The 25,194-nt window shown below is 47.7% G+C and overlaps 1 protein-coding gene across 3 annotated transcripts in view; it reads right to left on the reverse strand.

Moving 5' to 3' along the window:
- The window catches only part of LOC134999678 (ferroxidase HEPHL1-like), a 164,967-nt gene that overhangs the window by 97,379 nt on the left and 42,394 nt on the right, over positions 1 to 25,194 (reverse strand). For all 3 annotated transcript variants that reach the window (XM_063951443.1, XM_063951441.1, XM_063951442.1), the window contains exons 3-4: positions 22,502 to 22,714; positions 14,789 to 14,965 (exon numbers count right to left, since the gene is read on the reverse strand). In XM_063951443.1, the coding sequence (XP_063807513.1) occupies positions 14,789 to 14,965; positions 22,502 to 22,714 (390 nt within the window). The remainder of the gene's footprint in view (positions 1 to 14,788; positions 14,966 to 22,501; positions 22,715 to 25,194) is intronic.

A 25,194-nucleotide genomic window follows, 5' to 3' on the forward strand; every position in this document is an offset into this window, starting at 1 on the left:
GGTTTCTTAGGAGGAACGGATGGCTCGGGATCATCCGTAATCTGTAAAATTAACTTAATAGCCTCCAAGAGATCAGGAACATCCACATGTGAACCACCCTCCCAATCAGCCGTATCTGAGTCAGAACCTGTGGGGTCAGTGTAAGTGCAGTCTTCATCCGACGAGGTGTCAGTGACAGCAGTGGATTGTGAGACAAGCGCTCGCTTAGAGGACCCCTTGAACGTAGGCGAGCGACGGTCAGACTTTTTAGTAGTCAGGGACTGGTTCAACGTCTTTATTTGAGCAGATAAATCGTCCGCCCACGGCGGGTTAGCTGCAGGGACCACAAACAGTTGTACCGGCATTGGGGGTCCCATAGGGGGTGTTAGTTTACAAACTAGCGTATGCAGAAGCGTGGAAAAAGCGCCCCACGGCAGGTTATTATTTGCCCCCGTTGCCACCGTCCCACTGGGGGGCAAGGAGCCCCCAGAACCAGAGCCCAAAGCTGCTATATTCTCCTCATAGGTATCTGCGGCTTCAGCAACACCGGCAGTGTGTTCAACCCCAGAACCGCTACCCTCAGAAGCAGACATGATATACCGTATTTGCCGGCGTATAAGACGACTGGGCGTATAAGACGACCCCCAACATTTCCACTCAAAAGTTTGTTATATACTCGCCGTATAAGACTACCCCCTTCCACACACCAAATAAAACGTAAAAGAACATCAGATTTGTGACATACTGTATATTATGACCTGATAAGAGATTTGGATAGGGAGTATTTATCAAGGTATGCATAAGAAGGGGGGAGGGGGCGAGGAGAAAGTTGTAAAATGTATAAAAGTATACCCCTGTGTGCATTTATTGTTACCGGTTTCACATGAGTGCCATTAGTATTAGTGCCATTACAGTACCTGTCATTGTCACCATTGTACGGCCACAACGCGACTGCAGCACCTCCGGCCAGTCCCTGCATCTCCCTGTAATTGGCACTAGTGACCCGCCGCGGCCGCACTGGATACCGCGCGATACTGGATGGTATGTAGAATGAGGCGGGCGGGCATCGGGAGGCCACTATGGGCACCGGGCGAGTATCGGAAGGCCACTATGGCAGCTATGTCTATCCCAACTGAAGTGCACCCGGCGTATAAGACGACCCCCCCACTTGGAGGCATGTTTTTCAGGGCAAAAAAGTAGTCTTATACGCCAGCAAATACTGTAACTTGCAGTATCAGGTAACAAAGTACAATTTGTCAGCAGCACGATACCTCTAGCCCAAACCCCTGCGCAGTGTAGTCAGCACCAGCAGAGATAAAGGAGAGATATGGTGACTAAATCACAGAGAAAAATACGTAATACAGTATATCTTTGTGAAAATCCTATATTAGATAAAACCTGACGCACCAAGCCCCCTCAGGTTATAGAATATAGGGATAGCAGGTTGAGTGAAAGACACGAAATGGACAGCACTCAACTATCAAATGCACACACAAATAGTCACAGTTTTACAATGCAGAGGTTATTACTAACAATAATACTGCACTGGACTAGCTTACACAGCTATATAACAATAGATATAACAGTACACGGTACGAACTGGATGTATATCACAGGGTAATTGTACTAGGAAACCCTGACTAAATGCACTCTTTCTTAACTAACACTGACTAAAAAAAGGCAGGTAGAATACTTAAGTGTCTTGTAAAGTCACAGCACTGACAACCAGGCGGCTTTACATAGGAGGATTTGCCCAAGCATTCCCAGGAACAGTGAGCTGAGGGATAATGGCGCCGCAGACACTGCCAGGGAGTGAGGGAGAGACAGATATGCAGCTCCAGGGCGGGAACATTTGCAGAAAATGGCGCCCTGGGGCTGAGGGAGGGGCTTCAGGTCCAAGCTCTATCCCCCTGCTGGCAAAACCACCGGGTACTGCGGGCTCTAATAAAACAGTTTATAGAGAAAACCTGACCTGTCCCATGCCCTGGTGATCTAGTGGGATCGCCTGTACTGCCACAGCGTCCACTGCCAGCGCGCGCGGCCCGCCTCCCACTGACCGCGCCGGATTGCGATAAAAACCGGGTCCCGCAAGCGGGACCCACTTACCACCTCCCGAAGCGCCGCCACGTGATCCCAGAGAGCCCCCGTCGTGTGTGCCTGACAAGAAGAAAACCGGAGCCTCCAGCTGTAGTTACCCAGCAACCAGGGCTCGGGAGTGTACAACGCCGCTGGGGAGAGCCGGAGCTGCAGCCGTGAATGTCCACTGACATGTAACACTGCTGCTACCCTTGAAGTCTTCACTTTTTTCCTCAGAAAAAAAGCTCTTCTTAGGGCTGCCTGGAATAGCCCCTCTGTTAAGTGCCTGCTACTGCAGCACCAACTACAAAACTGAGATCCTGTGCAGGGAGGCGGGGTGATATAGGAAGCGGCGCTATGCATTCTGGGAACAGTCAAAGCTTTGAGCCTGTTGGTGCCTCGGATCAAGATCCTACCCTACACCCCATTGTCCATTCCTTGTGGAGCCCAGTGTACCCCGCAGCAGAAATTAAGGTTGCCAATAGAATACCGCAGGTACTGCTGATGCGAAATGGCAATAGGTATGTGCAGGTAAGCATCCTGTATGTCCAGGGATATCATATAGTCCTCGGGTTCCATGGCCAGCACAATAGAGCGCAGAGTTTCCATACGGAATTTGGACAGGGTCGAATAGTATCCCCTGCCCCACTGGGACAGAGGTACCGGCACTACCACTCTGTTTCCAAGAGGGATTATACAACCAGGTGTAGAGCTTGCACTTTTAACGGATCAGGGGGGATAACTGTTGAACAGAACTGGCGAGGGGGACGTCTCTTGAAAGAGATTGCGTACCAGTGAGAGACAACTTCCCCTACCCAGGCATCTGAAGTGGTCTTTAGCCAGGCCTGGGCAAACTGAAGAAGTCGGCCTCCCTCCCTGGGGTCCCCCAGGGGGAGGCCCGCCCCATCATGCAGCAGGCATGTCTTGTTTGGAAGCAGGCTGACGGGCGGCCCAGGATTGTTTAGATTTGGGCTTAGTGGTTTTGGGAGTACAAGCCTGTCTCAGGTACGTCTGACCTTTTGCTTTACTTGGAGGTCAAAAGAAACAGAAAGTGGTACTCTTAGCATTCTGAGCAGAAGGATTAGTACTTGGGAGAAACGCAGTCTTGGCCGTCGCCAAGTCAGTCAGATCTTCCCCAAACAGGATGTCTTCCTTGAAAGGGAGTACCTCCAAGGTCTTTTTAGAGTCCAGGTCCACCTTCCAGGACCTCAACCACAGAATCCGGTGAGCCAGGATAGACGTAGTAGAAGCCTTGGATGCCATGACCTCTGCATCAGAGGTCGCCTCCTGAATATAGGCTGTGGTAATATACGACAGATATTGTCTGGCAGTGTCAGAAAAATCCTGAGGTAGCTCCTCCTCAATTGCCTGAACTCATGCTTCAATTCCTTTTGCCGCTCAAGAGGCAGCCATAGTGGGTCTATGTACAGCACCGGTAAGAGTGTAACTAGACTTCAGGCATCCCTCCACACGCTTATCTGTCGGTTCCTTCAGTGAGGTGACAATGGTGACAGGCACAGTAGATGACACCACAAGACGGTCGACATGAGAGTCCACCGGCGGTGGAGTTTCCCATTTGTTGCTCAACTCTGCAGGGATAGGATAACGAGCTAGCATCTTTTTAGACAGGGAAAACTTCTTTCCTGGAGATGACCAGGGTTCCTCACGTATGTCAATTAAGAGGTCAGAATGTGGTAAAACTACTTTAGCAACCTTCTGACATTTAAACGTATCATTTTTCTTAGATGTAACAGGAGGCTCAACGTCTTCATCAATTTGGAGAATCAGCTTGATAGCCTCCACAATGTCAGAAACATCAACCTGGGTTCAGATTCCTCATCAGAAGCAACTGTATCAGTGTCTGATGGATCAGTATAGTCCCCATCTTCATCGGAAGAATTATCCAAAATATTAGTCGGTTGTGAGGAAGAAATGGCCCGCTTAGATGACCCCTTGGCCCCAGAGGGACGTGGGGTGGACTTTTGTCTAACCAAAGTCTGATTTAATTGCTGTAACTGGGTAGACAAAGTATCCGCCCATGGTGGATTAACTACAGGGACAATATGTGGCTGTAATGGCACAGGAGGCCCCACAGGGAGCGTGAGATGCGGTACAAGCGTAGTCAGCATATTTGAAAACGCTGCCCAAGATGGGTCTTGATTGACCACAGGTGCCACAGACGGACTGGGAGATGTATGACCCCCAGCGCCTGAACCAGCAGCCAACACTTCCCCCACTGGTGAATACCTGACGACAGCACTGCATGATGCAGGAGCGTCCGCGGATGTCCCGCCCTGTGTAGCAGACATCACGTGGGATGTAGCCTTATTATGTAATAGTACAATATAGCCAGACAAACACAAAAAAAACAGCAAATAATCCCCTGTGGTTTGTGACAGTAAATACAGAGCACAAACAGAGGATATTAAGTGGTGTGGGGTGACTGAAAAACACAGTGAGAAATACAAAGAGTATACCCTGTGTAGCACTATATATTATATGAGACGCTGACACACCTAGTTCCCCAGGGTACAGAATATAGTGATAGCAAACGTGTGATACACAAGAGTGGAATCCACACAGCAGCTATAGGCACACTCAGTCACAGGTACAAAGCAGGAATTATCACATATAACAATAAAACTGCACTGGACTAGTAATTACATATAGGTATATGTATACAGATACAACAATGCACAGTAAACACTGGATGTATATCACAGAATACTTTAACTAAATATTCAGATAGCAGTACACTTGTTCTTAACTAATACTGTCTAAAATAACATGTAGAATACTTAAGTGTCCTGTAAATGAACAGTGCTGATGATACAGGCGGATTTACAGAGGAGACAGTGCCCAGCAGTCCCGGAGATCAGCCCAGCTATGTAATGGCGCCAAAATCTCTTCAGGGAGTGAGGGAGAGAGAGACATGCAGCTCCAGGGCAGGAACACCAGCAGTAGATGGTTCCCGGAGCTGGGGGAGGGTCTACAGGTCAGCGCCTTATCCCCTGTGCTGGACTTTACCACCGGGTACTGTGGAGCCTTTTGCAAATGGATTTTAATAAATCCGACCTGTGCTCCTTGCCCTGGTGGATATAGTGGGGTCCCTGTGCAACACATTGTCCACGCCAGTGGCGCGGTCCGTCTCCTGGGACCATGACCGGATCGCGATTTACCTTACCTCCCCCCCTTTTAGTGCAGCTACGCGATCCTGGAGAATGACAGCGGTGGTGTGCCTGAAAAAACGGTGTGTCTCCCCTGCAAGTACCCGGGAACCAGGCTGAGGGAGGTGATGTAGCCGCAGCACAGCATGTCATAAAGACATAGAAAGTGCTGCGGCCCTTGAAGTCTTCTAAAAAGCTCTTTTCAGGGCTGCCTAGCGGAGCCCCACCTGTTAGTGACCTGCACTGCAGGCACCAACTTACAAACTGAGCTCCAGTGGCTGGAGGCGGGGATATAGAGGAGGCGGTGCAGTGCATCCTGGGAACAGTCAAAGCTTTAGCCTGTTGGTGCCTCGGCTCAAGATCCAACTGTACACCCCCGATGTTATTCCCTGTGGAATACCAATGTACCCTGGTGCAGAAATAGTGTTGCTCAGAGTATGTGCACAGGAAGGAATACATATATATATATATATATATATATATATATATCTCCAAAAAGAACGGCACTCAGGGACTGGTAGATATACAAACGTTGTATTGAAATCGAACGTACACGTTTTCGGGGACACAGCCCCTTCGTCAGGATCAAACAGACAGTAACAAATAAAACAGGGACAAACACACATTTAAATACCTGCTGGTTACTCACCTGATCTCTTCCGTTCATCAGTCCCTGCAGCGCCGGCAGCCCACCATGACGAATTTCCTGTGCAGACAGGAACCGTAACTATGGAGACGCTGAGCTTGCGTCTCACCTGCTGGGCTTCCTGTTAAACACAGCCGTCGTTAGTGCGCATGCGCAGACGCCGTGCTTCCTATGAACGGGGAGAAAAGGGCACACACAGCAGACCAGACATTGTGAAAACATGGCATGCATATGGATAATATCATCCACAAAAACAAGTGCAAATAAATATAATAAATGACAAACTATCACAAATGTACAAAGAGGGGCCAATCGATGGAAACCATCTATATCAAAATACCTTCAAATACTGACACTACCATAATCTGCTTTTAAAAATATAAAACAGTATTACAGGGTGTTCCAGTTTATCTTTTCATTAAGACCCATAGGGTAGATGGTATCCAGTCGCAGAATCCATTGAGATTCTCGAATTAACAGATCCTTGGATCTATTCCCCCCACGTAATGATGCTGGAACATGATCAATAATGAAATATCTCAAGGAGGACAGGGGGTGACCCGATTCCTTGAAATGTTTGGCCACTGGTTGATCAATATGTCTCCCTTCTAACGTGAGACGTATGGCTGAACGATGCGCCGCCATACGCTCACTAAATTTACGTATAGTTTGACCCACGTAGTAAAGCCCACATGGGCAAACTATTACGTAAACGACAAATGAAGTACTACAAGTAAGTATGTGTCTGATTTCATATGTCTTATCAGAGTGAGGATGCTTAAAGGATTTGCAGGCTATTAAGTGAGTGCATGTAGCACAGTTCACACACCTATAGCAACCTGGTTTTTTAGTATATACATTCTGTGGTCTAGAGACCCCCAGGCCCGTGATGTCTGTATGAACCAGACGGTCACGCAGGTTACTTCCTCTCCTAAAGGCCGCTATGGGTCTACTGTTCCTAAAAACTGGTAGATCCGGATCGGACTTAACTAATGGCCACAGCGCATTTGTAGCTCTTCTAATGATGGGACTAGCTACTGTATAATCTGATACCATAGGTATTACATCCTGTTCAACTTTACGATGTGGGTGAAGTAATTCTGTGCGAGACATACCTAATACCTTAAGTTTTTGTTCTAACAAGACAGCCCTATCATAACCTCTATCAAGGAATTTAATTATGAGGTTGTCTATATGCCCTTCAATTTTGGAAGAATCACTGGTGATTCTGGCAATCCTCATCATCTGAGAGAGTGGGAGGCCCCTTTTCAAGGAATCAGGATGATGGCTAGATGCTTGAAGCAGGGTGTTACGGTCAGTAGTCTTATGGTGTACTTCAGTCTCAAAAGTACAATTATTCAATGAAATCTTGACGTCTAAAAAAACTGCTTCTGATAAACTGTAAGTGTACGTCAAGCGAATAGGAGACTCTACACCATTAATCACTGCCATCAGCTGTTCTAACTTCTCTACACCACCCGTCCATAACATGAACATGTCATCAATGTATCTGGTATACCATAATACATTGTGACAGATTTCCAGATCCTCAAAGAACATGACATCTTCGAAACTAAACATAAAAACATTAGCATACGAGGGGGCCACAGGCGACCCCATGGCACACCCCCGTAGCTGCAGGTAGAAACTACCATCATACAAAAAATAGTTTCTTTGTAATGTCAGTTCTAAGAGGGTCAAGAACAAATCATGATTAAATTCTTCAGCATCTAAGAATGTTTCGAGGAATTGGCGCATGGCCCTTAAACCCCCTTCATGGGGTATGGAGGTGTACAGACTGGAGACATCCATACATACCATCAATGTTCCTGGAACAACTCTAACAAATTTAGAGAGTTCTAACAGAAACATTGTGGTGTCTTTAAGAAATGCTTTCTTTTTAGATAAAAGTGGTTGTAAGATACAGTCAAGTAATTGAGCCACTGGTTGATACAGTGACTCCCGTGCTGACACGATAGGGCGACCTGGTGGGTGTGCCCTATCTTTATGCACTTTAGGCAGGGTATATAGGACAGGGACCTTCGGGAATTGTACCACCAGTTTATGATATACCTTACTAGAAATCAACTGGTCATCACAGGCTTTTTTAAGAATACTATTTAATTCTAGTTGATACTGCTCAGTAGGATCTCTAGGTAATTTTAGATAGACCAATTTATCAGATAATTGTGACTCAATTTCTGATCGGTAGTCCACAATGTCCTGGATGACGATAGCACCGCCCTTGTCGGCTGGCCTGATAACTATGTCGTCATATTGGGCTAGATCACGTAAAGCCAGAGTTTCCTCTCTCGTCAAGTTGTGTCGAATGGCTCCTGGTGCCACTGTATATCTTGAGACTGCACCATCCAGTAGTCGTCCAAATGTTTTTAATGAAGCATTATTGGAGACAGGATCATATTTGGAGCTCGAAGATGACTTTAAGAAAGGATCCAGAATGGTGGACATTGCGGATGTTTGTTGGTATTGAAAATGTTCTTTTAATCTCAAATTCCTAGAGAACTTATGGGCGTCCCTCTTCCAGTTGAATTCGTTGTGTTTGTTGGTCGGTACAAAACTCAAGCCTTTATTCAGTACTTGTATTTCAAGAGGTTTCAAATGTCGTTGTGACAAATTAAAGATTAGGTCTTCTTTGTTTCTTGAATTTTTCTTCCCCCTCTTGTTTTGGCCCCCCCGGCGGGTGGGAGGATGGCTTGTGGGTCCATACCATTCCTGGGTCCCCTGCCTAAAGGGACACTTGCTGGACGTAACGTGTCATCTGATTCGGAGACATTGAAGTCACTGTCGCTATTCGAAGTTTGTTGATCTTTTCGGACGCCAGGATTACGTTTTTGCCATGGGCGTCTCCGAAATGTATTTCTGCGACCCTGGTTCCCACTGTCTCCGCCTGTGAGCCACTTATAGACGTGATTGTCATCTTAATCACCATCAACGGTGCGTTTCTTTTGTTTCTTAAATTTGATAAGATTGTTCTTATATTCATTATGTTGAAGCTCCAATTTGTGTAACCAATCATGACTGGATTCACCCTCCAAGGTATGAAGATGGTCTTTCTCAAAGTTGGCAATTCTTTGTTTAGTGATAAGTAATTCTCTGTTGGATTCCTCTATAACAGACACCATTAGGTCAAATGAACACTTGTTCAAAATTGCGATCCAACGAGCAACAAACTCAGGGTTGTTGCGGCCAATTGTAGGCACGTTGTGGACCCTGAAGCCCCTAGGGATTTTCTGCTCGCGATAATATTCTGATAGCGAAATCGCGTGCAGCAGATAATCAGTCTCCCGGCGTTTCAACTTCAGCAGCTGTTGATACAGGTCCTCTGAGTTTATTACCGGATCACTAGTGTTCATGACATCTTTACATAGGATGGTCTCTATCTGAGCAGCAGTGTAGCTAAATGTTGTCCCTTGTGGAGGTACAGGTATAATGCAACAACCTGAAGATTCAGCAATCGGTACTATATCCTCCATTGTGTTCAAACCAACTGTAATACACGTATGGTATAAGGGTGCAGATACACTAAAGACAGAGTCCCATCAAATTAATAGAGGTTTCCAACCAATGGGTGTACTGGCATGTACCCCAAATAAAAATTGATGCAATGTCAAAGATCCAATGTCGCAATAAATAAATGTATGTAGCAACAAAAATATTCACGGTGCCATACAACTGGTGCACAATTGCACATAGTATACAGTTCCAATTCAGTCGGCACTCACATTCAGAGAACAATTGCCCCGGTGTCCATTTCAAAGCACTTCATATCTCTCCAAAAAGAACGGCACTCAGGGACTGGTAGATATACAAACGTTGTATTGAAATCGAACGTACACGTTTTCGGGGACACAGCCCCTTCGTCAGGATCAAACAGACAGTAACAAATAAAACAGGGACAAACACACATTTAAATACCTGCTGGTTACTCACCTGATCTCTTCCGTTCATCAGTCCCTGCAGCGCCGGCAGCCCACCATGACGAATTTCCTGTGCAGACAGGAACCGTAACTATGGAGACGCTGAGCTTGCGTCTCACCTGCTGGGCTTCCTGTTAAACACAGCCGTCGTTAGTGCGCATGCGCAGACGCCGTGCTTCCTATGAACGGGGAGAAAAGGGCACACACAGCAGACCAGACATTGTGAAAACATGGCATGCATATGGATAATATCATCCACAAAAACAAGTGCAAATAAATATAATAAATGACAAACTATCACAAATGTACAAAGAGGGGCCAATCGATGGAAACCATCTATATCAAAATACCTTCAAATACTGACACTACCATAATCTGCTTTTAAAAATATAAAACAGTATTACAGGGTGTTCCAGTTTATCTTTTCATTAAGACCCATAGGGTAGATGGTATCCAGTCGCAGAATCCATTGAGATTCTCGAATTAACAGATCCTTGGATCTATTCCCCCCACGTAATGATGCTGGAACATGATCAATAATGAAATATCTCAAGGAGGACAGGGGGTGACCCGATTCCTTGAAGTAAAGCCCACATGGGCAAACTTTGTCGTTTACGTAATAGTTTGCCCATGTGGGCTTTACTACGTGGGTCAAACTATACGTAAATTTAGTGAGCGTATGGCGGCGCATCGTTCAGCCATACGTCTCACGTTAGAAGGGAGACATATTGATCAACCAGTGGCCAAACATTTCAAGGAATCGGGTCACCCCCTGTCCTCCTTGAGATATTTCATTATTGATCATGTTCCAGCATCATTACGTGGGGGGAATAGATCCAAGGATCTGTTAATTCGAGAATCTCAATGGATTCTGCGACTGGATACCATCTACCCTATGGGTCTTAATGAAAAGATAAACTGGAACACCCTGTAATACTGTTTTATATTTTTAAAAGCAGATTATGGTAGTGTCAGTATTTGAAGGTATTTTGATATAGATGGTTTCCATCGATTGGCCCCTCTTTGTACATTTGTGATAGTTTGTCATTTATTATATTTATTTGCACTTGTTTTTGTGGATGATATTATCCATATGCATGCCATGTTTTCACAATGTCTGGTCTGCTGTGTGTGCCCTTTTCTCCCCGTTCATAGGAAGCACGGCGTCTGCGCATGCGCACTAACGACGGCTGTGTTTAACAGGAAGCCCAGCAGGTGAGACGCAAGCTCAGCGTCTCCATAGTTACGGTTCCTGTCTGCACAGGAAATTCGTCATGGTGGGCTGCCGGCGCTGCAGGGACTGATGAACGGAAGAGATCAGGTGAGTAACCAGCAGGTATTTAAATGTGTGTTTGTCCCTGTTTTATTTGTTACTGTCTGTTTGATCCTGACGAAGGGGCTGTGTCCCCGAAAACGTGTACGTTCGATTTCAATACAACGTTTGTATATCTACCAGTCCCTGAGTGCCGTTCTTTTTGGAGAGATATGAAGTGCTTTGAAATGGACACCGGGGCAATTGTTCTCTGAATGTGAGTGCCGACTGAATTGGAACTGTATATATATATATATATATATATATTTATATTTATATTCATACACATAACATGGAAGAGAGAGAGAGAGAAAGAGTTGAAAGGAGGAGTGGAATAAAGAAATGAGAGGAATAGTGGGAGAGAGAGAGAGAGAGAGAAAGAGTGGGAGCGAGAGATGGGAGGAAGAGTGGGAGCGAGAGATGGGAGGAAAAGTGGGAGAGAGAGAGAGAGATGGAAAGGTGGGGAATGAGAGAGAAAAAAAAACCCTGCAACACCAGGAACAATAGGCAGCGATCCAGCACATGATGGGTCCAAAATATTATAATATACAATAAGAAAAGGATTATTTGTATCAAGTTGCATTTATTCAAAAGGGTAAAGGCAAGGTCAGAACAAGAATAACATTACCAAAAAGAGGAACACTAGGAATGTGTTTAAGTCAGAGACACGAGGCCGGATAAATGGGGAACAGGCCAGCGAGAGCACTCCAGCAGCATGGGTGAAACATGGTCCAGCAGATGGGGATGAGGAAATAGTTTGAGCAGGAGGGAGAGGAGGCTGCAGCCACGTAGTGAGATATCACTGGGGTCATGCAGGGATGATAATACTACAGCCGTTTTCTCCAATTTAACTATGTCATAAGTAGTAAGTAGTAGCTTACGGTTTCCGATGACAACCTGAGTTGCTACAGTATGTGCTTTCCTTTAAAAATACCCATGATTACTAACACAGAGTGATTCATTATTATTTTCTTAGAGCCCATTTAATGGCATTCCAGCTGTTGTGGAACTAAAAGCCCCAGCATGCAGGGAATGTAAGGACTTGTCATTAAGGATCATAGTCCCTTGGACCTACCTCCAAGATATTTCACGTGCTGCTCCATTTCTCTTCCCTACCTCTCTCTCTCAGACTCTCCACCTCTCTACAGAACTTCAAACGGGCTCTCAAGACCCACTTCTTCACCAAACCCAGTCAAATCTCATCCTAACCCTCTTTTCCACGCTCTCTATGTACACCATCTGTGCCACCCCTGTCTGTCTGCCCATCCCCTCTAGAATGTAAGCTCTCACGAGCAGGGCCCTCTTCCCTCATGTGCTTATCCTTTCTCTTACTTTAATAATCTTCAACTGCATCAACTCCAGCAGTCTTCTGCCACCTGATACTTATTCCAGTTTCATCTTCTGATGCAGCTATTACCGCTTTTTACATCGCAAATGCCGGATCCCACCCGCTATAAGAAACGTGTCCTTACCGGGTGGGATCCGGCATTTGGTCTCCTTTATGGCTTTCCGACCCGGCAATATACCGGGTCGGTTGCCATAGCAGCAGGGGGGGTGCAGCAGCAGCAGGGGCGGGGGTGGAGGCGGCGCTGGGAGATGAGCTCATCTCCTGCGCCGCCTCTCCCTATGCTGTGAATGGGAACCGTGTCGCATCGACGCGGCTCCCATTCACACTGCGCCTGACCCGGTATTCAACCCGGGTATAATCCTTCTTTTATATCGGGTTGAATTACCGGGTCAGGCGACCCACTAATTCGCAGAAAGTGCTTTCACATCGCACACTGACCCGTGTCGACATGGCAATATGCCGCGTCGATACCGGGTTATTTGTGCGATGTGAAAGGGGTACAGTGGGGTTCGAAAGTTTGGGCACCCCAGGCAAAAATTCATTTTAATGTGCAAAATGAAGCCAAGGAAAGATGGAAAAATCTCCAAAAGGCATCAAATTACAGATTAGACATTCTTATAACATGTCAAAAAAAAGTTTGATTTTATTTCCATCATTTACACTATCAAAAGAACAGAAAACAAAAAATGGCGTCTGCAAAAGTTTGGCCACCCTGCAGAGTTAATACCTTGTACTGCCCCCTTTGGACAGCTGAGACCTGGCAGTGTCATGGATTGTTCTCAATCATCGTCTGGAAAGACCAGGTGATGTCAATCTCAAAGGTTTTAAAAGCCCAGACTCATCTGACCTTGCTCCAACAATCAGCACCATGGGTTCCACTAAGCAGTTGTGTAGAACACTGAAACTGAGAATAGTTGACGCTCACAAAGCATGAGAAGGCTATAAGAAGATAGCAAAGCGTTATCAGATGCCCATATCCTCTGTTCGGAATGTAATTAATAAATGGCAGTCATCAGGAACAGTGGAAGTTAAAGCAAGATCTGGAAGACCAAGAAAAATATCAGACAGAACAGCTCGCAGGATTGTGAGAAAAGCAAGTCAAAATCCACGTTTGACTGCACGATCCCTCCAGGAAGATCTGGCAGACACTGGAGTTGTGGTACACTATTCCACTATAAAGAGATACTTGTACAAATATGGTCTTCATGGAAGAGTCATCAGAAGAAAACCTCTTCTACGTCCTCACCACAAAAATCAGCGTTTGAAGTTTGCAAATGAACATATAGACAAGCCTGATGCATTTTGGAATAAAGTTCTGTGGACTGATGAGGTTAAAATAGAACTTTTTGGCCGGAATGAGCAAAGGTACGTTTGGAGAAGGAAGGGCACAGAATTTTATGAAAAGAACCTCTGTCCAACTGTTAAGCATGGGGGTGGATCAATTATGCTTTGGGGTTGTATTGCAGCCAGTGGCACAGGGAACATTTCACGGGTAGAAGGAAAAATGGATTCAATAAGATTCCAGCAAATTTTGGACGCTAACTTGATGCCATCTGTGAAAAAGCTGAAGTTAAAGAGAGGCTGGCTTCTACAAATGGATAATGATCCTAAACACACCTCAAAATCCACGGTGGATTACATCAAGAGGCGTAAACTGAAGGTTTTGCCATGGCCTTCACAAACTCCTGACCTCAATATAATTGAAAATCTATGGATAGACCTTAAAAGAGCAGTGCGTCACAGACAGCCCAGGAATCTCAAAGAACTGGAAGACTTTTGTAAGGAAGAATGGGCGAAGATACCTCAAACAAGAATTGAAAGACTCTTGGCTGGCTACAAAAAGCGTTTACCAGCTGTGATACTTGCCAAAGGGGGCAGAACAAGGTATTAACTCTGCAGGGTGCCCAAACTTTTGCAGACGCCATTTTTTGTTTTCTGTTCTTTTGAAAGTGTAAATGATGGAAATAAAATCAAACTTTTTTTGACATGTTATAAGAATGTCTAATCTATAATTTGATGCTGTTTGGAGATTTTTCCATCTTTCCTTGGCTTCTTTTTGCACATTAAAATGAATTTTTGCCTGGGGTACCCAAACTTTCGATCCCCACTATATATGTTTATTTACCCTGTACTTGTCCAATATTGTCAACTGTAAGTTGCTGTTTTCCTGTTTTGATTATTTGTTTATGTACTATGTAATTGGGCGCCGCGGAACCCTTGTGGCGCCATATAAATAAAGGATAATAATAATAATAGTTGTTTTATCACTGTAATCAGTGTGTACCTTATATGATATTGTAGCAGGATATGAGGGATACTCACCATGCATGTAATTACTCTCCTGAAAGTCTTCATCATCCACGTCCACAATGTCCGGCTTGGAGCAATAGGTCTGGATGTTCTCCTCCAGGTACCAGCTGGCATTCTCATCCACAACACTGAACATCAGCACAAAATCCTTGTCTACATCCAACCGGTTTAAAGAACCACCCAGTATCCCTAGATGATGATGACACAGAGATAATGGAGGTTTATTGCTTGTAAAGTTCATCTGATTCTCTGTAACTGTATAAGGTGCACACATATATTGTTTAGCATGTATGGATTCAGTATGCATATCCCAACAGCGTCATCCCAGCCCGACAGAATGCCGGCAGCAGGGCGAGCGCTAAGAGTCCCCTTGCGGGCTCGGTGTCTCGCTTCTCTCGCCACAGGATCTGTTCCTACTCTATATGTGTCGTGGACACCCACGAGTGGGAATAGCCCTGCTGTGCCGGATTCCGGCTGGCGGCATTGTCGGCTGTCAGGATTCGGACATTGGTATCCTGACCGCTGGGATCCCGACAGCTGGCAAACTAAACGTATCCCGCATGTATAAGTAAGTACATAATGTCATTGCCCTTGCGGTGTATCATCCAAGTTTCAAGTGGCTACTCTGATTGGAAACTGATCCCTATCTCTGTGCCTTTTATTTTTAGGGAAGGACTGGACTCGCTGATCTGGGTACTTTGTTCGACATATACGTTGCCAAATTTTGCACAATCTGGTCTGAGTATTTTGCACAAAGTAATGTGGTTGACTCTCATGACTTTTAGCAAAGTGCGCATGTGTCACAGCATTAACGAGCAATTCAGTGTCCTACCCATCTCTGTCTGGGGGGAGTTACCGGGTGGCAATAGTGTGGCAAATGGGGCAGTCACACGTAGGATAAGCATCCTCTGGGCGTATAGTGGGTATGCAGCCAGAGTGGCAGGTGAGCTCGGATCTCCTGCACCAAGGATGGAACTGGTGCAAATGTAGGTAACTGTGATGGCGGCAGCTCCCCCAAGTGGAGGGCAGGTTGTGATGTGGTCGCATAGACGGGGTCAACTGTGAATGCAGGTTGTCCACATGGGTTTCCGGATGCTGCAACGATGTATTTATGTGTGACTCAGAGTCCCGCCCTTAGCGTCCCAGTGTGAGCTATCACGAGCTTGTTCCACACTCAACTAACACACATGGGGGTAATTCTGAGTTGATTGCAGCAGGAACTTTGTTAGCAGTTGGGAAAAACCATGGGGGTCATTCCGAGTTGTTCGCTCGCAAGCTGCTTTTAGCAGCATTGCACACGCTAAGCCGCCGCCTACTGGGAGTGAATCTTAGCATCTTAAAATTGCGAACGAAAGATTCGCAATATTGCGATAAGACATCTCTGTGCAGTTTCTGAGTAGCTCGAGACTTACTCTGCCAGTGCAATCAGTTCAGTGCTTGTCGTTCCTGGTTTGACGTCACAAACACTCCCAGCGTTCGCCCAGACACTCCCCCGTTTCTCCAGCCACTCCCGCGTTTTTCCCAGAAACGGTAGCGTTTTTTCCCACACGCCCCTAAAACGGCCTGTTTCCGCCCAGAAACACCCACTTCCTGTCAATCACATTACGATCACCAGAACGATGAAAAAACCGTGAGTAATATTCCTAACTGCATAGCAAATTTACTTGGCGCAGTCGCAGTGCGAACATTGCGCATGCGCATTAAGCGGAAAATCACTGCGATGCGAAGAAATTTACCGAGCGAACAACTCGGAATGACCCCCCATGAGCACTGCAGGGGAGGCAGATATAACATGTGCAGAGAGAGTTAGATTTGGGTGGGTTATTTTGTTTCTGTGCAGGGTAAATACTGGCTGCTTTATTTTTATACTGCAATTTAGACTGCAGACTGAACACACCACACCCAAATCTATCTCTCTCTGCACATGTTATATCTGCCTCCCCTGCAGTGCACATGGGCCCTCATTCCGAGTTGTTCGCTCGTTAGTTTTTTTTCGCAACGGAGCGATTAGTCGCAAACTGCGCCTGCGCCAAGTAAATTTGCAAAAAAGTTTGGTATTTTACTCACGGCTTAATGAAGAAAATTCATCGTTCTGGTGATCATAGTGTGATTGACAGGAATGGGTGTTTCTGGGCGGAAATTCGCCGTTTTATGGGTGTGTGAGAAAAAACGCTGGCGTTTTTGGGAAAAACGCGGGAGTGTCTGAAGAAACGGGGGAGTGTCTGGGCGAACGCTGGGTGTGTTTGTGACGTCAAACCAGGAACGAAATTGACTGAACTGATCGCAGTGGAGGAGTAAGTCTCGAGCTACTCAGAAACTGCAAAGAAATTTCTATTCGCAATTCTGCGAATCTTTCGTTCGCAATTCTGCTAAGCTAAGATACACTCCCAGTAGGCGGCGGCTTAGCGTGTGCACTGCTGCTAAAAGCAGCTAGCGAGCGTACAACTCGGAATGAGGGCCATGGTTTTGCCCAATTGCTAACAATGGCCCTCATTCCGAGTTGTTCGCTCGCTAGCTGCTTTTAGCAGCATTGCACACGCTAGGCCGCCGCCCTCTGGGAGTGTATCTTAGCTTAGCAGAAGTGCGAACGAAAGGTTAGCAGAACAGTGCTGAAATTTTTTCAACCAGTTTCAGAGTAGCTCCAGACCTACTCCTACCTTGCGATCACTTCAGTCTGTTTAATTCCTGCTTTGACGTCACAGACACGCCCTGCGTTCGGCCTGCCACTCCCCCGTTTCCCCAGGCACGCCTGCGTTTTTACCTGACGCCTGCATTTTTTAGCACACTCCCGGAAAATGGTCAGTTACCTCCCAGAAACGCCCACTTCCTGTCAATCACTCAACGATCAGCAGAGCAACTGAAAAGCGTTGCTTGACCTTGTGTAAAACTGCATAGTTTTTTGTGAAAGAACTTTGCGCATGTGTAGAGATGTGCCCTGTGGGCACATCTGTGGTGGTGTCCCTAGCTGGGGACAGCGCTGGGGCAGCTTGTCTGTCCCCAGCGCTGGGTGCGTGGCGGCGGGTGTCCGGTGCAGGGATTACCCTTTTCCCTGCACCGGACCAGAGGCTTTTGAATCTTGGCGCCCTCCGGGAGCCAATCGCGGCTCCCGGAGCGGCAGCCAATCAGAGAGGGACGCGGCGAGCCAATCGGCGCTCGCCGCGTCATAGGCCCCGCCCCCGGCGTCTGATGTCAGACGCCGGGCGGGAGCCGAAGGGACCGCGCGCGCGGAAGAGCGCGAAGAAAGAAGACGGGCGGGAGCAGCGGAGATCGTCGGCGCGCAGGAGCGCAGAAGATAGTCCGGCGCGGAGGAGAAGACGACGGCCGTGGGAAGAAGAGCTCCGGTGGCCGCTGAAGAGGCCGGAAGACGTCGGGCTCCGGGAAGATGTCCAGCGGCGGCTGGACGCGGCGAAGAGACGGCGGCGCCGCTGGCCAGGACGGGCCAGCGGCAGAAGAATGCATCCAGGCCGAGAAGGCTGCAGTGGTGGGAAGCAATTGAGCTGTGCAGTTCCCCACTGCAGCCTTCTCCACCGCAGGTAGGCCCTTCTAAGGTGCCCCCTTCTCTCCTCCCTAGACCACCGGGTGTTCGGGCATTAGGCCCGTGGGCAGAGTCAGGCCCTCTCGGCCTGTGGGCATTCAGTCGGGCCCTCCCGGCCCGTGGGCACAAGCGTGGTCGGCTCTCTGGGTCCAAGGCCACGTGCAGCCGGGGTTCCACCCGGCCCGTGGCCCAAGTACCCAGACCCGACCACATTGATAGGGGGTTTGGGCATTAGGTCCAAGCCACCTCAAAGCGCCGCAGTAGGCGGGCACTAGGCCCGGGGGCAGTTCAGGCATTAGGCCTGTGGGGACGTTAGAGGGCAGTAGGCCCTAGTGTAATTGTGGCCAATTAGGGACACATTAAGGTGACCTTGGGCACAAGGCCCAGGTCACCCAACGGGCAGCAAGTTAGGCGGGCGCTAGGCCTGTGGGCGAAGTCAGGCCTGCGGCCTGTGTGCAGTTAGGGGGCGCTAGGCCCAGTGAATAAGAGCCCCGAGGTGAGTACAGGTGGCCCTGGGCACTAGGCCCAGGCCACCCCGAGGTATTTAGGAAGGCAGAGCTGAGGCCCACATGAGGGAAGGCACAGGAGGTGGGTAGGCCGTGCGGTGCCCACCCCCGTCCAGCGGCAGGTAGGGATTAAAAAGGGACAGCACTGTTTTATATTGTATTTCCGATGTGTGTTGTTACCGTGCAGGGTGAATTGCTGTTATAATGTTTGTGCATAGTTATGTCGCACCACACCCACAGAGCTAGTTTGAGGGCTCTGCCGTTATAGTTAGTATAGGGTGTGACACTAGGTCTAGTTAGGCCCTGCACGGCTGTTTCTTTCTTTTGCCTCCTTACAGGGACCTGTACTGGAGAAGATCGGAGTACCGGAGTGTAAGACGGTGAGTAACCACGGTCTGAGTGTTTGGTTGTGTTCCTTTCTATCTCCCTTCCTTCAGGGCAACGGTGAGCCTTGCACGGCTGTGCAAGGCGGAATTTCCACCTGGTGCGAAAGTGCCGATAGGTGAAATTCGGGCTCTGAGGCGGACGCCAATGATGACCCCCACCTAGCCCGAAAGCACTATTTTTCTAGAGGTCGGAGGGCGTTTCGGTCCACAGGTAGGAGGACGGCACTCAGCAATCTCTTTCCTCCTAGGTCGTCGTGTCCGGGTCCGACGGAAGAGTTGCCAGGTCCGTTGAAGGTTCCGGTACCTGAAGGTGAGAGAGAGCGGCGCCTGGTGAGTACAGAGTCTACACCTGCACGGCAGCAGGCACCACCACACGCACAGCAGCCGCACCTCTCACACATGCGCACTGCGGCCCGTACGCATGCACAGAAATGCCGATTTGTAGCCTGATCGCTACGCTGCGAACAACGGCAACTAGCGATCAACTCGGAATGACCCCCAAAGTTCCTGCTGCGATCAACTCAGAATTACCCCCATTGTGCTAGTGCTAAGGAGAGACACCAGGACTCACCAGAGGGCCGTTATTATTCTGCATATCTTTGATCCTCTGTTTATACAGTATGACAGCAGTCCTGATTTCTCAGACCCTCTATCCAGGGGCGTTTTAACAGGGCCGTGGGCTCCCAGTCGGAGCCATCATCTTTCCATTGATATTTGGAAAGATGGATCAAGCGCAGTAGAAAGACTCTGACACAGGGCCACAGTCTCTGCTGTCTGTTGTGTCTTTCCCAATACATCATGGAAATATGGCATCACCAGGAACTTTTTAGCAGAATTTGCAATCCTTTGACTCGCAGGCTGGGGGCCGCCCATCGCAGGGCAAGACCGCCCAACATGCTAACCGCAGCCCCCCATCTGCGAACACGCACTAAGGGCCTAATTCAGACCTGATCGCTAGGGTGCGTTTTTGCATCCCTACGATCAGGTAGTCGCCGCCTACAGGGGGAGGGTATGGTGTGTGTGCAGGTGTGCGATGTGTTGCAGAACTGCACAAACATAAGTTTGTGCAGTTTCTGCTCAGCCCAAGACTTATTTAGCCGCTGCGATGATCGGGGGCCGGAGCTGACGTCACAATCCCTCCCTCCAAACGCCTGGCCCCTCCTGCGCTTTTCTGGACACTCCTTAAAAATGGTCGGTTGCCACCCACTAACGCCCTCTTCCTGTCAATCTCCATGCGATCGCCGGTGCGATCCTCGTTTCTGTGGTCGGTTGTGCATTGCAGTACATACGCATGCGCATACGCATACGTACATACGCATGCGCAGTTCAGACCTGATCGCAGCCTGTGAGAAAATGCACAGCAGTGATCAGGTCTGAATTACCCTCTAATTGCGATCGCGCCGCAATTAGTGCGTGGTCACAGAAATTGTGGAAATTATGGAAACCTCCTGTCGGTGCAGCATGGCTGCGATGGCAGGAGGCCCGTCGCCATTTTTTTGATCGGAGCGGCTGCGGCTGCGTAACCGAATTTGAAAAGGGAATCATGGTAGGCTGCTCGATCAGAGGTATGAGTGTGAGAAGCATTGCGGATATTAGGAAGGTTCCTAAATCTACTGTGTCTTTTGTCATTAAGGCAAAAGAACAGGGGTCGTCCCATACATACCACTGCACACAAGTTCAAAATGGCCACTAATGTGCCGCTTTTGATGAGGACACTTCGTACGGAGGCCCATGCAGTTGGATATTATGGGCGAGCAGCTGCTCATAAACCTCTAATCACAAAGAAGGATGCAGTCCAGCATTTACGATGGTGTAAAGAACGCAAAAACTGGGTAGTGGAACAATGGCGGTGAGCGTTATGGAGTGACGAATCACGATTTAAACTTTTCAGATCAGATGGACGTGTCTGGCGATTGCCAGGAGAACATCTAATGCCAGTGGCATTTCTACAGAAACCACGGATGTTTTTAACAGGACAACAATGCAACCTATCATGTTTCCAAGGCGACACAAGACTGGTATACAGAAGATTCGATAACCCAGATGGACTGGCCAGCTCAGAATCCAGATCTTTAGCAGGATGTACTAACCTTGTACATACCGCCACACATCACATCCGGACTAATTGCATATGTACTAATACATGCGACTAGTATTGCGAAGAACAGCTCACCAATGCGCGCCGGTCCCTGGACTTAAGGGTGTCGGCTCTGGGAGTTCGTCTGCGCGTGCGCAGAAGAACGCGATGGCCGCAGAGCATGCTGGGAGGGATCCAATCGCATAGCACTATGTGGAAAGGAGCCCATAGGCTTCTATAGGGTACCTGTCATTGGGGGTCATTCTGACCCGTTCGCACGCTGCTGGTTGTTGCAGCGGTGTGAATGGGTTGGGTCTGCACCTGCGCAGCTTGCGCAATGCGCACACGCGTCGTTGCCCAGCGACGGCCATCACCGGGCAACGACCAGAAGAGCGAAGAAAGCAGATTGACAGCAGGAAGGCGTTCCGGGGCGGCAACTCTCTGGGAGTGGTGAATCCAACGCAGGCGTGTCCAGGCGTTTGGAGGGCAGATGTCAATTCCGGGACCTGCATCGCTGGATCAATCGCACAGGGTGAGTAACTCTTACCCTGGTCTAGTTCTATACAAAACTTTTTTTGCATAGCAGGCCTTCACAAGCGTTCGCAGCCTTGCTATGCAAAAAAACCCTCCGCCAGCGGCGGCGTTGAGTTGATCGCACGGGCAGCAAAAAGTTGCTACGTGCGATCAACTCGGAATGACACCCATTACCCTATACATTACTGGGGCTTTACCGGGGTTTTAGTACATTTGGAAATGGGGTGAAAACACAGAAAACTGGGGTTTTTTTTACCGCACTTCTTCTTAAGTACATCCTGCCCCTTAACCCCCATTGAAAACCTCTGGGACGAATTGGAGGGACCGGTGTGTTCTAGACCAACTCAACCTTCTTCAGTGTCGCAGTTGGTCACTGTACTTAAGGTGGAATGGCAAAACATACCGTCTGCTGTTGTCCAGTTAATTGTGAAGAGTTTGCCAAGAAGGGTGTCTGCAGTAATCACTGCATGTGGTGGACCTACACAGTATTGACGTCAATAACATATCGTTGATCTATTTTCTGTCAGTGTCCAATCACTTTTGTCTACATAGTGTAAATACCATGGGTGTAACCTGCACCCAAAACTACCCTGTAGTGGTATCTGGATTTGTGCATGTGTCATAATATTTCATTGGTCCAAAGTAAATAAACATTATTGGATTTAGACTACATTTTAATGTAATTACCTTTCTTACAGGTCAGTATTGCCCCTATCAGACCACTTGCAATGTCTCTGGGAGCATCAATATGAGAGTGGTAGATCCAGGTCAGGCAGTTGGGGTCTTCAGGGGTTGGTGCATATTCCTGTTTAACAATCCAGGTGTAGGTGTGATGTCCTCCAGGAGGGACAGCGTCATCAAGTTTGTCTGCCTTGCTGGTTCCATCTGGATAAAGGGCGCCTAGAATATAATACACGTTCATATCTCATTAATGGTATACAGGTTAGCACTACAGACATCTATAGCAACTTATTAAAGAGCAAGTAAAGCCACCATGTGAAACAGCATTTCAGGAACATTGTGCAAGCAAAACGCTCTGCCCACCGCCAAAGTGGGCATGTCCTACTTCACCCAAAGGGGCATGGATAGCTTCAATCATGGGTGTATCTAATGCCAGTCAGGTACGTATCCACCACCAGGTAGAATCTACAGTGTAATACTGTAGAATGCTGCCAGCGGGGGACTATGTGTAAGTGGTACCCCATAGTACACACCACACAGTTCTTCCAAAGTACAAACCACACAATTCCTCCATAGTACCCCATAGTACATACCACACAGTTCCTCCATAGTACCACGTAGCACACACCACACATTTCCTCCATAGTACCCCATAGTACATACCACACAGTTCCTCCATAGTACCACGTAGCACACACCACACATTTCCTCCATAGTACCCCATAGTACATACCACACAGTTCCTCCATAGTACCCCGTAGTACACATCACACAGTTCCTCCATAGTACTCCACAGTACACACCACACAGTTCCTCCATAGTACCCCGTAGTACACAGTTCCTCCACAGCACCCCATAGTACACACCACACAGTTCCTCCATAGTACCCCGTAGTACACATAGTTCTTCCATAGTACCCCATAGTACACACCACACAGTTCCTCCATAGTAGCCCGTAGTACACACAGTTCCTCCATAGTACCCCATAGTACTCCCCTTTAGAATGTAAGCTCTCACGAGTAGGGCCCTCTTCCCTCATGTGCTTATCCTTTTCTTACTTTAATAATCCTCAACTGCCCTAATCCTGCAGTTTCTTGGCTACCTTGAAACTTATCTCTATGTTGTTTACAGGTGTAGTTATGCTTAGTTACCCTGTACTTGTCCTATATTGTCTTCAACTGTAAGTCAATGTTTTCCTGTTTTGATAATGTGCATATGTAGTCTGTAATTGTCGCTGCGGAACCCTTGTGGCACCATATAAATAAAGGATAATAATAATAATAATAATAGTACACACAGTTCCTCCATTGTACCCCATAGTACACACCACATAGTTCCTCCATAGTACACACCACACAGTTCCTCCATAGTACCCCATAGATCACACCACAAAGTTCCTCCATAGTACCCCGTAGTACATATCACACAGTTCCTCCATAGTACCCCATAGTACACACCACACAGTTCCTCCATAGTACCCCATAGTACACACCACGCAGTTCCTCCATAGTACCCCATAGTACACACCACACAGTTCCTCCATAGTACCCCGTAGTACACACCACACAGTTCCTCCATAGTACCCCATAGTACACACCACACAGTTCCTCCATAGTACCCCATAGTACACACCACACAGTTCCACCATAGTACCCCGTTGTACACACCACACAGTTCCTCCATAGTACCCCATAGTACACACCACACAGTTCCTCCATAGTATCCCGTAGTACACACCACACAGTTCCTCCATAGTATCCTGTTGTACACACCACCCAGTTCCTCCATAGTACCCCATAGTACACACCACCCAGTTCCTCCATAGTATCCCGTAGTACACACCACAGTTCCTCCATAGTATCCTGTAGTACACACCACACAGTTCCTCCATAGTACACACCACACAGTTCCTCCATAGTACCCCATAGTACACACCACACAGTTCCTCCATAATACCCCATAGTACACACCACACAGTTCCACCATAGTACCCCGTTGTACACACCACACAGTTCCTCCATAGTACCCCATAGTACACACCACACAGTTCCTCCATAGTATCCCGTAGTACACACCACACAGTTCCTCCATAGTATCCTGTTGTACACACCACCCAGTTCCTCCATAGTACACACCACACAGTTCCTCCATAGTATCCTGTAGTACACACCACACAGTTCCTCCATAGTATCCCGTAGTACACACCACACAGTTCCTCCATAGTATCCTGTTGTACACACCACCCAGTTCCTCCATAGTACCCCATAGTACACACCACCCAGTTCCTCCATAGTATCCCGTAGTACACACCACAGTTCCTCCCTAGTATCCTGTAGTACACACCACACAGTTCCTCCATAGTACACACCACACAGTTCCTCCATAGTACCCCATAGTACACACCACACAGTTCCTCCATAATACCCCATAGTACACACCACACAGTTCCACCATAGTACCCCGTTGTACACACCACACAGTTCCTCCATAGTACCCCATAGTACACACCACACAGTTCCTCCATAGTATCCCGTAGTACACACCACACAGTTCCTCCATAGTATCCTGTTGTACACACCACCCAGTTCCTCCATAGTACACACCACACAGTTCCTCCATAGTATCCTGTAGTACACACCACACAGTTCCTCCATAGTACACACCACACAGTTTCTCCATAGTACCACATAGTACACACG

This window comes from Pseudophryne corroboree, chromosome 2 (assembly GCF_028390025.1).
Source record: "Pseudophryne corroboree isolate aPseCor3 chromosome 2, aPseCor3.hap2, whole genome shotgun sequence".
Lineage (NCBI taxonomy): Eukaryota > Metazoa > Chordata > Amphibia > Anura > Myobatrachidae > Pseudophryne > Pseudophryne corroboree.